The sequence below is a fragment of the Peromyscus maniculatus genome, chromosome 6, assembly GCF_049852395.1.
Source record: "Peromyscus maniculatus bairdii isolate BWxNUB_F1_BW_parent chromosome 6, HU_Pman_BW_mat_3.1, whole genome shotgun sequence".
NCBI lineage: Eukaryota > Metazoa > Chordata > Mammalia > Rodentia > Cricetidae > Peromyscus > Peromyscus maniculatus.
In genome coordinates this window covers 16,171,398-16,189,588 of record NC_134857.1, presented here as the reverse complement: position 1 = coordinate 16,189,588, position 18,191 = coordinate 16,171,398, and the positions used below count along the sequence as shown (strand labels likewise).

At 38.6% G+C, this 18,191-nt stretch overlaps 1 protein-coding gene across 8 annotated transcripts in view; it reads right to left on the bottom strand.

Moving 5' to 3' along the window:
* Naaladl2 (N-acetylated alpha-linked acidic dipeptidase like 2) overlaps positions 1-18,191 on the bottom strand; it is a 1,286,850-nt gene that overhangs the window by 489,454 nt on the left and 779,205 nt on the right. For all 8 annotated transcript variants that reach the window (XM_076573982.1, XM_076573983.1, XM_076573985.1 and 5 more), the window contains one exon: positions 6,043-6,193. In XM_076573982.1, coding sequence (XP_076430097.1) covers positions 6,043-6,193 — 151 coding nt within the window. The remainder of the gene's footprint in view (positions 1-6,042; positions 6,194-18,191) is intronic.

Below are 18,191 nucleotides of genomic sequence, written 5' to 3'. Positions count from 1 at the left end.
AATGGGGTTTGATAATATTTCATATAACTAGGAAGACATTGGGACATAAACCACCAGCTTACAGCCAAATAGTAAGAATGCAGACAATTTCTGTGCTTCCCCCATCAAGAGAAAATTCGTTCCATGCTGTGAGTATCTAACATTTTGCTTTGACAACTAGGCAGATATTTATATTTTCTGGTATTCTAGTCAGGGAAGAGCTCAACATTGTCTCAGGCAATTTAGCACTAACTCAAGTCAGTCTTCAGACATTTGTCCAAGTAACTGGACCAAGGCCACCTGCCGAAGCCTTGTCACGTTCCCAGTGACCATCTTACTCTTTGCACAGCTCTGGCTGGCAGGCGCGACACTGAGCAGACAGTGTATAAAAACACAGAGCCACTGAATTGTGACTACAGGAATATTAAATAAACTGTACCCTCTGATACATTTCAGTAGAGTAAAACCACTGGAAAGACTTTCCTCTTGAAAATTTTAAACAAAGAGAAAAGGGAGAAAAGAATTGTCACAAGCACAGAGGGACACAGGTAAAAGCTTTAAACAAGATGGAGTTCTGGAAATACAGTTTATAGACATCCAGTGTTAAATTGAGATGAAAGAAACAGCTTGAATTTCAATAAACTAGTCAAAAATTTGATGTACTGTTATTTGAAAGCAACAATAAAATTAAATTTTAAAATGTAAATTCAAAAGACAAATAAGTAAAATAAATGCATGGGTAGAAAATATTTCTGACTCCAGGAACTATATGGGATTTAAATCTCAGAGAGCCTTAATACTTTGAGACGGGAAATGTTTCTTTACTAAATGTTCGATTTAATAACGAACAAGCAGGTTCCACTTCCTACTTTTCTGGCCTGTGTGTCCCACAGCTTTCCCGTTCGTTTTGTGTGTCTCTGCATAGCTAATAAGTGATGTTAGACCAAGCACAACTGCAGATACAACAGACCATTGATGTCATAATCATGTTCAGTTCCTGTGAATATCAGCCAAAAAAAAAAAGCATACATAGTACAAGACAAACCTATGGGCTTATTTCATTCCTACAAAGTTACGAAAAAAATAATAAAATAAAACTTTGATATGCTAAGTTAACTCTTGAAATTTGACAAATTCTATTTTCTGGGTGTTGGCATTGGTTTTGTTATTGTTGCTGTTGTTTATTTCATTTTAATACAAGGTCACAAAGTGCAGCCTAGGTGGGCCTCAAATTCACTATATAGCTACAGATGACTGAATTCTTGATCATCTGTCTCAGTCTCCAAACTTCTGCTATTACAGGCATGTGCCACTATGCACAGCTCAAAGGAATTAACACAATAGATTACTGCACTCATTAGTTAATATCATAAATAAAAATGTAAACTTTTGGTATCAATCACATTGTATTTTGAGTGACAGAAGACATATGAGAAGTCTTAAAATGCACTTAAAAAAGATGTATATTCTGTGAAAATCACATCAGGGATATGTGCCTTCACTTTTTTTAAAAGCAGCAATTATTAGATTATAGTCACAGATAAACTCAGGGACAAATACCATCCAAGGCATCACTCATGTTACTGGAAGAAGTTGTTTACTCAGCACCATTGACTTTTTATTGGTAGCCTGCTGAGAGCAAGAATTGGGCTGCAAATCCAGGATGCCATGTCAGAATCCTGACTGGTGTAGAGAGAGCAAATATGAAAGGCCCAGATGCTGAGGGAACAGTAGCAAGAGGTCACACAGTTCAGAGCATTGGCCCCAATGGTCCAATTTAGACTTGGCAGATGAAGTACCATAAAGCTCTTCTAGTCCAGTACTTCTCAAACTTGAGTTGCTTCAGAATCACCAGCAGAGTGTGTTTGAATACAGATGTATGGCTCCCTCCTTCAAAGTTCCCATTTAAGTCAGACTTGGAATTCAAGGTTTTCCATTTCCTTAAAACTACCTTGTGGTAGACACACTGGAGCTGCATAATCGTCTTTTTACTGTCAAGAAAATAAAGCTCACAGTACCTGCCATGCTGAAAGTGTCCAAAAGGTTACTTTTGTTAAAGTGATGGCTCCAAGACATTCTTTGCTGAATCACATGGGAACATGCAGTTCAGAAACTATTTCTTCCCTGCTTTGATGCAATAATATTCAGGAATGACTTAGCTAGGCAACAGACTTAGTAAACAGCCACTTCTTGTATGGAATCTTCATGTCTCATTCCAGCAATTCATTTAAAATTGTTGGAGGTATACTTCCACAGTCTTGACTTACAAAACACTCACTTGAAGTGATGTAAAAATTGCACTTGACATCCCAGCAATTAGTGTGGTTTGTTTTGTATGGGATGTGGGAGCAGGTTGTACCTTTGGAAGTCACAGGACAATTTGTGGTGGTCACCTCTACCAAGGGGCTTCTGGGAATTGGAATCAGATGACAGAATTTGGTGGTAAGCATCTTTACTTCTATATGCTGTCTTACTGGACCTGACTCAGAATTTTTGAGATGATGAAAAGGTTCTAAGTTAAATATCCATCGGATTACATAAATGTCTCTATTATCATTTTAATTTATTCACATTTTCTGGAAAATATTGAATTGGGCTAAAAGTTATTAGGGAATATATAGACCAAACAAGAATAGTAGAGCAGCAGCCATTGATAAATCTAGACAGATGACACAAAGTAGTCATTGGACTATTCAATTTAATTTGCATAGATAGTAAATAAGACTACCAGCAAATAACTTCTAGGATTTTTGTTTGTTCTATTTTGCTTCATTGGAGTTTAATCACCCTTAAATTATAACAGAATTCCTAATCATTGATCAATGGTCTTAAATTAGTTCTTCTAATGGTCATTTACCTTGACAGTGTTGAAGAATATCAAATTAGATACTATTTTGTTTGTTTGTTTGTTTGTTTGTTTTTGTTTTTGTTGGATTTTTTTGCTGTATAAACTATTATTTGTGTATTGATATATTTACAAATCTACCACCTGAAGTCCATACCAGAAAGAGCAAAATACTTGTAGAGGATTATTCTAAAAACAAACAAAACAAAACAGTGAAACCTGAAACTGTAAGACAAAGATACTGAGCAAATTTAGAGAGAAAGGAAATACATGTGTTAGAGCCACAGATGTAGACCACTACATTTACTATCTTTTTCTTTCCTTTCTGCTACATTGTGCTTTGAATGAAGAAAAGGACAGATCCTTCCAACTAGCATTATACTTGCAAAAGCCATTTTCATTCAGTACCTACTTAGATGGCATTGAGAAACAGTACATAATGTTGTTCATCTTTAGATTTAACAAGTCCAATATATGATTGCACCCTCAATAGTTAAACAGTGGTTCACCTTGTGAGAATATAGGCAGCATTTCCTAGCACTATTTGAAAATGTACTCTAAGCTTAGTGGTGTTTGAGGATATTTGATCACATTGTGAACACAGAGTTTAAATTTGTATTAATTAATAAAATTAACCTTGGGTCAGGAGACTGAGTTAGCACCTAGTTGACAGAAAATAATCCCAGAGCATCAGAGCACATCTGGAAGACAAAGGAGTAGTAGGGAGGGGTTTGGAGTGGCACACGATCGTTTTGTTATTGTTGTTGTTGTGACAGAGTGAAAGGACACTACTTTTGAGAGACACCAGCAAGGAGAGAAGGTTAACTAGTTGATACTCAACCTTTCTGAGCTAGCAGGTTTTCACCCCAGCCTTTGAGTCTTGAGTCTTATTTATAAATAGAATGATAGAGATTTATTTAAAACTACCTTTAGTGACAGTGATGGAGCTGGTGCATGAAGGAACATAATTCCTGCAAGGCTGTCGCCTGACTAGCCAGAGCACAGCCAGAGAAGCAGGCTGGTAACTGCAAAGTTGCAATTGCTATCTGAAGTATCAGTAGATTAAGGCACAGCCACTGTGCCAAAGTTAAAACAACAGAATGGTGGCTCATATCTGCAAATCAGAGTTTTAAGAGGAAGAGGCAGAATGACTACCACATTATGAGGCTCGCCTAGGCAATCTAGAAAGTTCAAGGACAATTTCAGTCTACAGAGTAAGGCCCTGTCTCAAAACCATCATATATTCTAATGGAATGCTAGAAATCTCAAATCACTTGGCAAATGACTCAGTCATAATTACTGCAGATGAGAATCATTGAAAATTTCTCAAATTTTGGGGGCAGTGGTTTAAAAAGAGGTTATTTAAAGTTTATTAGCACTGCCATACAGGGTAATGACAAAGGGAACTGACAGCAGAGAAAACTGTCAAACACCTGCATTACTGAAGGACCAATAGCATCATGGGAAGTGAGACCCATCAGCAACAAGTTCCTTCTGATGGGCACTCCAAAGGATGGCATGTTTTCTTCAGTATTTCTACAAAGGCCATAGGCATGATCTAGAAATTATAAAGTACTTGACAAGCTGACTGGGGGAAAGCTACAAAACAACAGGTCAAGTTACAATGCTCTCTCTCTCTCTCTCTATATATATATATATATATACTTTGATAATATCACAGAACAGTGTGACTGAATGAAAGCTGGAATTCAAGATTGAAGGCAACACCATATACAAACAAACAAACAAGAACAAAACTAATGAAGGAATTGGAGATATTTTATATTGTCTGTAATTGGTGAGTGAAATTATATGAATGTTATTTTACTTGCTTTGATAATTGCATTATGGTCTGCATAAAGAATGCAGATTCTGTACATACCTTGGCAATACTTTTGGCTTAAGTTATTTCAGTATTAAATAGAAAAAGCATTCTGAGAAAACTTAATACTTTGCCCAGAATTTTGCTAGATAGGCCCGAACTCTGCATTTGCAAAACAACCCAAGACAAAAAAACTATTAAGGATAAATGTTACCAACTAGACATCTTATCAAAGAAAGCAGAGAGCAGAGAACTCATAAATTGTCTGCTTTTGCTAACCTCACAGTCCACTAATTTTCTACAGTCACTTTTCGAAGCAGAGAAATTATAACACAGGACCAGGAGGGCAATTACAGATAGACGAACTGGACTGTGATCTGTGATCCTACAGAGTATAGACAGACAGCTACTATTCTAATTTCAAACTTCCATGATAGGATAAGAAACTACACAAAGTACAGCTCCTTGAAACTACAGAAAATTGACTAAAGTAGAAGACAAAGCTGTAATCAGTTGACTGAGTAATTTATTAAAATAGAGTTCTGGAGAAAGTTAATAAGTAATTAGTAAAGTTAATATGTATAAAAGAAAAGAAAACTAAATTTGAATAAAATTATTGTGATGTGTTTTGTAATATTTTGAAGAAAGAAAGGAGAATGTATGAATCATCACATATTTTGTGTGGCTTAATTACTAATTGAATCAATGTGGTTAGTGGAGTGGCCTTGCTCTGAGAAGGGGTTAAAGGTCAGTCCCATCAGCCTAAGTGTATGAACAGACTATACGTCAATGATATGCTGGGCAGGAATGTAAGAACACTGTGGACATCTATCATAGCGACAGTTGTCCTACCTGTATATCTCATGTTCCCCACTGTGTAGAACACACGGCTTCCAAAACACAGAAGGAGGCTTAAGATAAAGATAGTATCTGTCAGCTCACAAAAATGAGCCAATCCAAGGAAATTTCATCATAAATAATTCCCAGCGTCTTCCCCTACTGCTGTTCAACTAGCCTCTGGATAGCCTTAAACTCGAGACTCAGTTATCATATCAGACCCAGTGCAGCAGTGACAACCAAGAGTCCCAGGTGTTTGTTGGTGTATCCAAACTACATGGAATGTCTCCCAATCTCAGATTGAATTTACATTATAAACTAATCAGTAATAACATATGTTTGCTGTCCTTCATTAGCATACATTATTGAAATGGCAACCTATTATAGATATCTAGAAATGCTTTATTCTAACAGATTGGTAGTACATATTTTTGAATAAATATTCACTTTAAAAAACTGGAGCATTTAGAATTATTTTATCTTTTATTATCTATTGACTAAATTAGGTAGCACACACTTACAAATCATGTCTATATGAGGATTACAAGAAGGAGCTTACCAAGACTGGGGTACCCAGGTGTGGAAGGGTCCCCTCCTGGATTCAGTGTCACCATAAAGGTCTCAGCGCTAAGATCTCCAGACTTTGGTATATCACAAGGATCAGTGTAGAGAAGAGCACCTCCAAAGCCAGCCTTTTCCAATAAGGAAATCTAAGTGGAGAAAACACAGTTGAAAGCATTTTACACATTAGATGTTCACATGTCACTGCTTCTGTATTGTGGGTAAAATAAATAATTCACAATTCTTTCAATATTTTTTAAAGTCACTTTCATTTTCTGTTTTCCAAAATTTGAGCTGTGAACTATTGTTCTATTTTACTTTTTGTCATTTTGATAAATATTATTACCAAAAGCAACCTGAGGAGAAGAGTTTATTGGCTTTGTGGTAGTTTGAATGTAATTGGCCCCCATAAACTCACAGGGAGTGGTGCTATTTAGGAGATGTGGCTTTTTTGGAGTAGGTGTGGCCTTGTTGGAGGAAGTGTGTCACTGCTGAGGTGGGCTTTGAGGTCTCATATCTGCTCAAACCACACCCAGTGTGAAACCTCTGAAACTATAGGCAAGCCCCAGTCAAATGTCTTATATGTTAGTTTATAAGAGTTGCCATGGTCGTAGTGTCTTTTCACAGCAATAGAAACTCTAATTAAGATAATCTTGCAGTTCCACATCACCAAGTGATTTCAGTGCCAGAACTCAAGACAGTAACCTAAAGGGAGGAATTGAAGAAAGGAGGCTGTGGAGGAACACTGCTCACTTTCTTCCACTGGCTTGCTGGGTTGCCTTTCTTATAAAGCCCAGACCCATTTGCCCAAGGATGGTAATGCTTCTGCAGTGGGTTGGACTCTCCTTTATTGATTAGCAATTAAGAAAATATCTCAGAGATGTGTCCATAGGCCAATCTTATGGAGGCAATTCTTCAGTTGAGATTTAAGTAAGTCGAGGTTTATATCAAGTCAACAAAACCTTATCTACTAATTATCATTAGCATATAAAACAGTGTGGATGGTAGATGGATGGATTTTCTTGTTTTATTTTTATTTTAAATATGGCATATTGTACTTATTCTTTGGAAATAACATACATACAATGCATTTGAATAATATTCCCCAATCCTTCCAACTCATTCTTGATTCCCTGTCAAGTCCCCTTCCAACTTCATGTCCTCGTTTTTTGTTTGTTTTGTTTTGATTTAATTATGTATCACTTACTGAGACAAGTTAGTGCTGCACATGTACACATGATTTTAGTTTCAGGTCAACAACTGTAGCACTGGGCAACCCCAGCTGCCCTGGGTTCACAATGCAGTGGTTCTGATGTGTTTAGAAGATACTCTTTCATTCCTCCCTGACCTTTGGCTTTTATAATCTTTCTATGATGTTTTCTAAACTTTAGGGAAAGAGAGTGTGATATAAATGTCCTTTGCTGTGTTAATGTATGATTTCTTTCTCTACTACAAACTTTCTCATTCTCTCTCTTCTTTAATTGTCCCAGGATTGTCTACTTACATGAGGATCCCCCACAGAGTTCTGCTTTTAGATGATTGCTGTTCTACCTAGTCTTTTGTCCTTCTCCAGAGCAGAAAGCAGCCCAGTATGATAATGCCCTTTCTCCAGAGGCAAGTCTGTCCTATCAACTTAGAATGGGTAAGCTCTTCTCATGCTATTTGGAAAATAGAAACTGCAATGAATCTTCCAAGATCCTCCTTGATATTATTCATGTTACATGCTCAGCCCCACCTGGGAGGGTGGGCAGTTAAAGCATTCTGAACAACCTCGTGAAAGGCCTGAATTTGAAGAGTCCTTTCTTGTCTGATCCTGCCAGGGAATATTCGAAAGCAGCCCCAGGTTACCTTCTTCAAGATGTTTGATGGAAGGATTTATGCTGTTATTTAAAAGTACACAATTTATAATTACAATGGGAAGATGATCTTGACATTTTTCCATGTTCTAGATTTTTTGTTTGCTTAACTGATTTATGTTCATTATGCACCTTAGAATGATTTAATATGATGTAAATAACAATAATCATGATTTGTTGCTTCTATTTGTCTTCCATCAGAAATAAAAGTAATTAGAGGGCATTAAAGCAATAAAAGAGAGTAAGATTAACACCTATATTGAGTGTAGATTGTTATTACTCATCCAGAGATGTGACTTAGCATTTATACTTTACTTTCTGATTATTGCTCATGTTGTTACTGAACTGTGCACTGGACTAAGGACAGTCACTGTGATCCTGACTACAGCCTGCTGTGAATGTGAGGATCCAGCTTCTTCTCTATACCACAGTTCAGGTTCATATCATGGATCCTAGTAGGCAATCAAGAGTATTGGCATATAACATTTTCTGTGTGAAGAAAATGTCATGGGTGTGGCATAACATCTATTCCTAAACAAACAAAGCCCAGCAAAAATACTTGGGATATTCTTTCTTAGTATGTACTGAAAAGATAAAGAATGGAAACACACACACACACACACACACACACACACACACACACAAACACACACACACACCACACCACACAACACACCACATACATATACCACACCATACACACATCACACACAAACACCACACACACACACACACACCACATGCACATATATCCTAGTTTGCTTTTTGCTGCTGTGATCCAGAGGAAGGCTGCTTAAGGGATGATTTATTTCACTTACAGGTTATAGTTCATCATGCAGGGAAGCCACCGCAGCAACTAAAGGCCAGAAACTGCATCCATAAACATGGAGAAACTCTGCTTACTGATTTGCTTTTAGACTTACATTCAGCTACACCCTATGGCCCTTGGTCCAAAAGTGGCATCTCTAACCTTGTCTATGCACTCCCACGTCAATCCATAATCAGGAAGATGCAGACAGACATGACATGCCCAAAGACTAATCTGAAGAAAGCAGTTAATCAGCTAAAGGTCTCTCCCTTCCAGGGGTGTCAAGTTAACAACCAACATCAGCCCTCACACAAAGAGAACATTTTGTGAAAATAAGATGAAAATACTGACATAAAATATAAGTATGGCATTTTAATGTCATTTTGTAGAAATGTTTTCTACTTTATAATTTTGGACATAATGAACAGTGATGTGTACTGTTTAATGAGAATATAGTTGACACTGAGAACCCAGAAGGAAACCAATTGCCTTCCTTCTACAGCAATCCACTCAGATAAGACAGAACCCTCTGTTTCACCTTCTTGGCTTCCTGGAGAGAAGGAAGAAGCTTCAGGGGAGATGGGGGAAAGATTACAGGGGAAAAGAACAAAGAATATCCGAGTAAGGGATCAGAGTTAAGGTTGGCATCTCAAGTTCACCACTGAAATCCTCTGGGAGAGCTTTGAAAGCCTTCATAGCTCAGGTAGCTATTCTTAAAAAGGATGGGGAAGGGCTGCTTTTGAGCATTCTTGGTTTTTTTTTAATTTATTTATTTTTAACTATTAAGACATTTTCTATTCCTTTTACATACTAACCACAGATTCCCCTCTCCTCTCCCCTGTCACCCCCCCCACAGGTCTTCCTCCCCAACCCATTCTCACCTCCTCCAAGGCATTCTTGTTTTTTAGAATATATTGAGAAACATACACCTCTCTTCTAAAAACAATTACTTTATGTTAAAGCGATTTTAGAGGTAGTTAAAACTACCACTTTAGGTTAGTGTGCTCAGATTTTTGGCGCTGCAACAAGATGTGATCCTTTACAAATATCTACTTGTGAACTGCACAATATAGTTATGACAACTGTAACAGGATTTCATAATATTTTAAGTAAAACTATCATTTTTATTGGACTGCATTAATAACTATCTTAGGTCACATGTAGATGACAGACTAATATTATTAAACAGTTTTTTAATCATTTCTTAATATATAATAAACATTTATATATGTTGATAAGTTCTATGTAATTTCCATACCTATTGTATATATTATATGAATAAAACTATGTCAAAAGGATATAAACTGTTATTTAAACACTTTATTACAAATAATATTTCATTTTATATTGAAATAAATACCTCTGTGGATAAAATTCTGTACAAATATATTTTGTGAAATGCATTTTCATAGCTTTAGAACAAAACATTCTTGTTTTTATGAGTGCGATGGGTAGTCTTGGTTGTCAACCTGATTACATCTGAAATTAACTAAAACCCAAATGTCTGGGCACATCTGTGAGGCATTTTTTTCTTAATTAAATCATTTGAAGTAGAAAGATGAACCTCTTTCTTTCTTTTTAATTCCAATATTAATTTATTCTTTTATTTGCGCAAGTTCCTTCTACCCTGCTCCTGAGTTTCCCCGGGTAGAAAAGAAGCAACTAAGAAAACTGATCGTCTTCCAACTTTGGCATTTTTTTCTTTGAACAAGATTTTATGTGGAAGTTTGGCTGGTGATACTTGGATGACAGACTTTGGCTCTACTGCTCTCTGTCACGAACTCAACAACTCAGATACACAGGGACAGACGGGAACTGTTGGCACCATGTTCAAGCCTGCTACAGGACGTTTGCACATGCGTTTCTTTCCATCTACAACACTCTTCTCTAACTCCTCTCTCTCTCTCTCTCTCTCTCTCTCTCTCTCTCTCTCTCCCTCTCTCTCTCTCTCCCTCTCTCTCTCTCTCTCTCTCTCTCTCTGACTTTAGCTGATCTCTCTGTCTAGCTGCCATCCTGTGCTCACCTTAGCTCTGTGGTTTCCGTCATCGTTTATCTCATGAGACTTGTTAACAGCTCTACTGAGTGTATTAGTTTGTGTCTTCACCAGATGATGACCACCTTATTATCATTGTATCTTACCACTAGCCTAAAAGAGCCAGGAGACCACATCCTGTGCAAATTAACAAAGGATCCCTTTCTCAAGACAACATTTTCATATCAACAACACAAATGTGTGGCAACTAAAAACAAGGGATACTCTATGAAGTGATGTAATGTTGCATTGGTATTCTGTGGTGTCCATCACAGTGCCTGCCGTGTAGATGATGCTCAGTGAATGATTTCTGCTGACTGACTATGTGAGTCCTGGACCTCACATAATTCTGAATAAATTCCCTGAAGCAGGACAGGTTCAACTCAGCAAATGAAACCTTGCTTTTTTATTTTTTTAAATTTTATTTTTATTTATTTATTTATTTATTTATTTATTTATTTATTTATTTATTTATTTATTTCTGTCTTTCACATCATGCATCTCAATCCCATTCATTTCCCAGTCCCTTCACATCTGCCCTCTACCCTTGCAACACCCGCCCCATAAAACAAAAGTTGAAAGAAAATTAGAAAGACAAGAAAAGAAGAATCTTGTCATGGAAGCTGTAGTGTGACACAGTATATCATTTACTCCATACAACTTTACCTGCAAGTGTTCTTGTAAAGTCATTAGTCTGGTTCTTGGAGTCTGGTTTCTGCTACAGCCTCGATACTGGGCCCTCACTGGGACTCCTTTTGATTTCCTGCTGTTTTTTTTTTTTTAGGCATGGAGAGCCTACAATTTGTATGTTCAGGATCTGCCCCTTTAAGTGCTCTAGCAGATCATAAATGTGGAGGAAGTTGGGGGTTCTGGTCCTGGGTAGTTGCAGGGTTGGTCAGCCCACCAGCCCTCCCTCATTCTCACCACGGGGGGGGGGGGGGCTCTCCAGCATTGCTCCAGCTAGTTCACCCTATTCTTCAAAGAGCAAGGGGTAGGACCGGTTCTCAGGCTCTCATGCCCTCAGAGCCAGCTCACCCACACCTACTCCACCAGGGCAGGCTCTACTGTATTACTCAGGTGAGTTGCAGGGTCTGCTCTCCCTAGTGCTCCAATTAGTGGGGCAGGGACAGCTCTCCCACTCTCATGACCTCAAGGCCAGCTCCCTCAACTGCTACAGGTAGCAAGGAGGAGGGGGTGTCTCTCCCTCACCCTCACCACCATATGACAGATGAGTGGTGGGGCCAGATCTGCAAAGTTCACATTCTTGGGGCCATTTCACTTGCAACCCTGGGAAAACCCACTTCTAATCCAGATCTTTGAGGTGTGAAGATCCACCTTTAAAGTGGGCCACACTTTCTGGTGTCAATGTATATACAGGACGTGGAAGAAAACGGCTTTCTGTCTTTACCTGCTTGTTCTGCTTCTCGCTGGCAAGTCCATTCCTTCACTGGCACCAGAGTCTACACCTTCAGGATCCTGTGATATACTGAGGACTAGCTGAGACATCCAGCCAAATGGACTACTCAACAACTTGATTCTTGGACTTTCTGTTGGTAGGCAGCCATTGTTGGACTAGCCAGACCACAGCCTAAAAACCATTCTAATAAATGTGTGTGTGTGTGTGTGTGTGTGTGTGTGTGTGTGTGTGTGTGTGTGTATTCTATAAGTTCTGCTCCTCCAGAAAACCCTGACTAATACAGTGAGTTTTACTGAGCTGTATGCCCTATTTTGAGCAAATAAATTATCATCTCACTACAAGGAAAACCTATGCTAATACAGTCACCCCATGTGGCTTTCTGTAGTTTTTGCCCCCGTCCCCCTTTGTCCCTGTTTCTCTGTCACCTCCTCCATTTCTCCTCATTTCCCCTTCTCCTTCCCTCCATTTGCCATTCTCTCTTCTCTTCCCATCACACTCTTCTTTTTCTTTTCTTAATTTTCTGACCATGCTTTATGTCTGAGGAGGCAGCTGAGAGCACAGCACTTAAGTGTCATATACAAGGCCCTAGGTTCAGCCGCCTGTTTAGAAAAGCAAGTTTATTAAGAATAATGCCTTTCTGGACGGCAACGTTTATTAAACCTTTTGCTTGAGATTTACTCTCCTAAAAATAAATATGTGCTGATTGTCAATTTTCATTCATTTGTATATATTTTGGATACTATGCAGTGACCCTTTGTATAATAAATATAAAGCATCATATGTTTCTGCAGCTAATTAACTATAATGAAACAGTGGGAAAAACTGAATATTCTTTTTCCAAGGTAGGTTGCTTCCCAGAGTCTTTAAGGGGTCCCTCTTCTGTCCTCCTTTGTAATTGTTGGCCTTGTGGCAAACACTTTCGTGTTGTTAAATTTGTTAATACAGCTGAATACACTAAATCACACAGAAAGTGGTCCTCTGCACATTGACACAGCATTGTGATCATGCTAAGATTCAGTTTGCCTAAATGTTGAAGAAACCTATTGCTCAATGGAAATATGTATATATAGTCAACTTGACACAACAAGAGACACCCAGGAAGGGGAACGTCAACTGAAGAATTGCCTACATCAGCATAGATTGGGGTTATTTCTGTGAAATATTTTCTTGATTAATGATTGATGGGAGAGAGTCTAGAACATTGTGGGTGGTACTCAGCTGGGGCAGAAGGTTCTGAGTTGTATCTATTAAAGCAGATGAACTTGTGGCATTTCTTTTGGGGGTAGGAAAACTCCCCTTTGTCACAGGTGAGAGGATTTAGCCCTGTCCAGCACTGTTTGCACCCAGGATAACTTTAGTCCCTGGATCATGACTGTTTTAGTAGTATAACTCCTGAAACCAGGAGGTAAATGTGAGACTGCAGCTTCCTGCTTGGTTCCCCTCATGCTGCTAACCATACTGAAGTGGTTTGTCAATGGGAGAATCCAGGCAGTCACAAGATCCACTTTGTAGAAACTGGTGACTGACAGAAACAGACAACAAGAAGAGAAGGGATGCTATGCAGGCCCTGGTCATCCATTTCTTTCAGCTGGACTAGATTATACTTTTTTCTTTCTTTGAAAGGCCTTCCAGAGCTTGCAAATAAAATCCATGTCAACCAAAATAAATGTGAAAGTTTTACTATGAAAGATGTTTCTGAATTCTGATGTCCATTTTGACATCATGGAAATGTGATAGCTTACATGATCTCTCTCCCCCTGGGTTTCATCATCTACAAAATGTACAAGTTGAACTACATTTTGAACAAATATCTTTTCTTGTCCAAATAAAAACCATGTAGTCTAACTCAGTGATCTTAAAATGTCAATGGAGACTTAATTATTGTATTTTAGACAGGCGTCTATTGTTTAACAACAAGAGTATTTTCTCCGAAACTGATGTTAGGCAAATTTACTATTGTGCAAATATTAGAGACTCTACTCACACAAACTGGGATGGTGTATGTTGTCCAAGTATGTATTGTCCACAATTGACAGAAATAGCAATATATATATACACATACATATATATATATATATATATATATATATATATATATATATATAACTACATGATGTCATGCTTCAAATTTTTGTTGAAAACTATGTATGTTGGGACTTGCCTGTAATTGTAGTACCTGGAGATTGTAAAGGAGAATTCAGTTCAGGATCCACCCCAGTTATGTATAGAGCTCAAAGCCATCCCATGATACTTAATTTCCTATGTCAGCAACAAGGAAACCCTAATACCAAAAAAATTGCTGTTAAACTACTGGTCAGAAATGTATCCTCCAAAAATAATGCAATTCCTCTGATTAAAAATACTCTTAAAATGGTTTTATGATTCACTTCTCAGAATATAAGAGATAAGATGTAGGGAATATTAAAATAGTATCATTGTAGTGTATTAAAATATCTGTGAGCAAGCAGGTGCATCCTTTAAATTCATTCAGATATAATTTGATATTACACTGTGAAATGTTAATTTTGTTTTTCAAAACTTATTCATAAAATTTATACTCTAAACTTTGGGACTTATTGCCACATATAAGACTATTTATTATATAATCATGTAAAGCTAAATAATCACTGTTTTAATGCAACTATCAACATTATATTTATCATTGGAATATTTCTACTCTAGATGCTTCAATCAGTAGTTTATTTCAAGAAGAGAAGTTGGGTGCTGTATACAGTTATTCAATGTGTGTTTTCAAAATGTCCATGTTGCTAAGAACTAACTTTCCCCAAAATTAATATGTCTCTTTCTATCTACCTACCTATCTATCTATCTATCTATCTATCTATCTATCTATCTATCTATCATCTATCTATCTATCTGACAATATGCTTTCCATGAAAATAGAAATAAAACCAACTTCCTTTTCACATAATTCCACCCTTTTTTTTTTAACACAAAGAGCCCATTGTTTTAGACAATGCTAAGTACTTTGACTTGTGACTTGCATTCTAAAAAGACACATAAGTTCATCTACTTCAAAGTTCTTGCCTAACTTTGACTAATGTTAGCAGTTAGACTAGTCACTGAGTAGTTCCTTAGCCATCCTGAGACACATTCAAGTTGGTGTACCAGATGTCTTAGTTACTTTTCACGTTGTTGTGATTAAATATCCCAATGAAAGCTAATTAGGAAGAAGGGCTTATTTTGAGTCACAGTTTCCAGGTATAGTCTATCATGGTGGGAAGTAACAGATTAGGAGCTAGAGGCAGCTGGTCACATGGCATCAAAAATCAAGAAGCAGATAGTGACCAGTGATGAATACATGTGCTCAGCTCATTTTCTCATTGTTATGCAGAAGAGATCATAACCCAGGGGATGGTTCCAGCCACAGTGGGCTGGTTTTTCCAACTTAATTATCTGAATCTAAATAATCTTTCCTAGGCATACTCAGATTCCTGACTGCCAGTTAATTTTAACTGGTGTCCAGTTTACACTTGAGTATCCATCCACCAGGATGAGTTAATCTTTTCAAAACTACATTGTATCTTCACTGCTGCATTCCTGCCACCACATTACAGAAAGCCACATTTTAAAGTATGAACAGTGTCAGTAATATTTTATTTGGTTTTTCTTTCTAATAATCAAAATGTGTTTGGGGAAAAGCTTAAAAATAACAAGTTTGGAAGATGGCGGAGACAAGCAGATGCAAGTAGGCCTGTGGCGGCGGCCCACGGAGGTAGATGGGTCCGGCGGCAGCAGCCGACAGGGACATTTAGGCCCAGCAGCAGCTGGCAGAGACATTCAGGCCCAGCGGTGGCCCACAGAGGTGGACAGGCCCTGCGGCGGAGATAAACAGACGGAGGTGGACGGACCCGGCGGCGGCGGCCGACAGAGACATTCAGGCCCAGCGGCAGCCCACAGAAGTAGAAAGGCCACACGGTGGAGACAGGCGGACGCAGGTCGGCGACTGGCGGAGGTGGAAGGGCCGGGTGGCAGCGGCCGACAGGGACATACAGGCCCGGAGCAACCAGCAGAGACATACAGGCCCGTTGGTCGCCCGCAGAGGCAGACAGACCCAGCAGCAGCTGACAGGGACATACAGGCCCGGCTGCGGAGACAAGTGGACGCAGGTGGGCCTGTGGCAGTGGCCACAGGGGTGGACAGGCCCGGGACGGAGAGGGGCAGACGCAACTTGGAACAGGGACGCCCCTAGCCCCAACACCTGGGGAGGAGGCTGTCTCCGTGGGTCGTTGCCAGGGCGAGTCTGGGCATTCCGTCTGGGGACAACCCAGGGCCCAACTGCTGATCCTGTGAAACCCAGCAACTTGGAGGTGTTGGCGAGACTACCCTGCTCAGCTGAAATCCATCTGGGAGAGGATTCAGATGCCTACAGTTTGAAGTCTGAAGAAACAAGATCAGCTGAGGAGTTGACAAATGAACAAAACGTGACCTAGGAACACAGAAGAAGGCGCTACCCAGCCACTAAACCAGATCACCAGAATCATAAGTATATACTTCACCGACTGAAATCAGCTGTCCCTGAAGAAACAGCCCAATAGCACCAATTTAACCAAGAACCCCTACTAAACCAAGACTAAAAATTAGAACAAGAGAGGCACTCTCAGACACAGACACCACCTGCACCGCACAGAGGAAAAGATGAGTAGACGCCAGTGCAAAAATACAGGCAACAACATAAAGACCTATATGGCAACATCAGAACTTAGTGATTCTACACCTGCAAGACCTAAACATACCATGACAGAAGAAACAGAAGAGATCAACCCTAAAAATGACTTTAAGAAGATGATAGAGGCCCTTAAAGAAGAAATAAAACATTCCCTCAATGAGGAAATAAAAACTTTCCTTAAAGAGGAAATGAAAAACTACCTTAAAGAGGAAATAAAAACTTTCCTTAAAGAGGAAATGAAAAACTCTCTTAAAGATGAAATAAAAACTTCCCTTAAAGAGGAAATGAAAAACTCCATTAAAGAGGAAATAAAAAACTCCCATAAAGAAATGGAAGAAAAAACGAACAAAAAATGGGAAGAATTCAAATCAAGCCAAGAAAAAGCAATTAAACAGATGAAAGAAACATTCCAAGATCTGAAAAATGAATTTGAGACAATAAAGAAAACACATGCTGAGGGAATGCTGGAAATAGAAATCCTGACAAAATGAACAGGAACTACAGAAACAAGCATAACCAACCGATTGCAAGAGATGGAACAGAGAATCTCTGACACTGAAGACACGATAGAGAAAATAGATTCATCAGTCAAAGAAAACACTAAAGACAAAAAAGTCGTAACACAAAACATCCAGGAAATTTGGGACACCATGAAAAGACCAAACCTAAGAATAATAGGGATAGAAGAAGGAGAAGAATACCAACTCAAAGGCACAGAAAATATATTCAACAAAATCATAGAAGAAAACTTTCCTAACCTAAAGAAAGAAATACCTATGAAGATACAAGAAGCTTACAGAACACCGAATAGGCTGGATCCAAAAAAAAAGTCCCCTCGCCACATAATAATCAAAACACTAAACACACAGAACAAAGAAAAAATATTAAGAGCTGCAAAGGAAAAAGACCAAGAAACATATAAAGGTAAACCCATCAGAATAACACCAGACTACTCAATAGAGACTATGAAAGCTAGAAGATCATGGACAAATCTCATGCAGACACTAAGAGACCACGGATGCCAACCCAGACTATTATACCCAGCAAAACTCTTAATCACCATAGGCGGAGTAAACAAAATATTCCAGGATAAAACCAGATTTAATCAATACCTGTCTACAAACCCAGCCCTACAGAAAGCACTAGAAGGGAAAATTCAACCCAAAGAAGCTAAACACATCCATGAAAAATCAAGCAATAGATAATCCCACACCAACATACACCACAGAAGAAACAAGCTGGTGTAGCTATCCTAATATCTAGAGAAAAAGGATGTTTCAAAAGAGAAGAAGTATTGTGGCAATGCCTCGGTGGTCTAGGTAACTACCAGAACTCGGAAAAGTT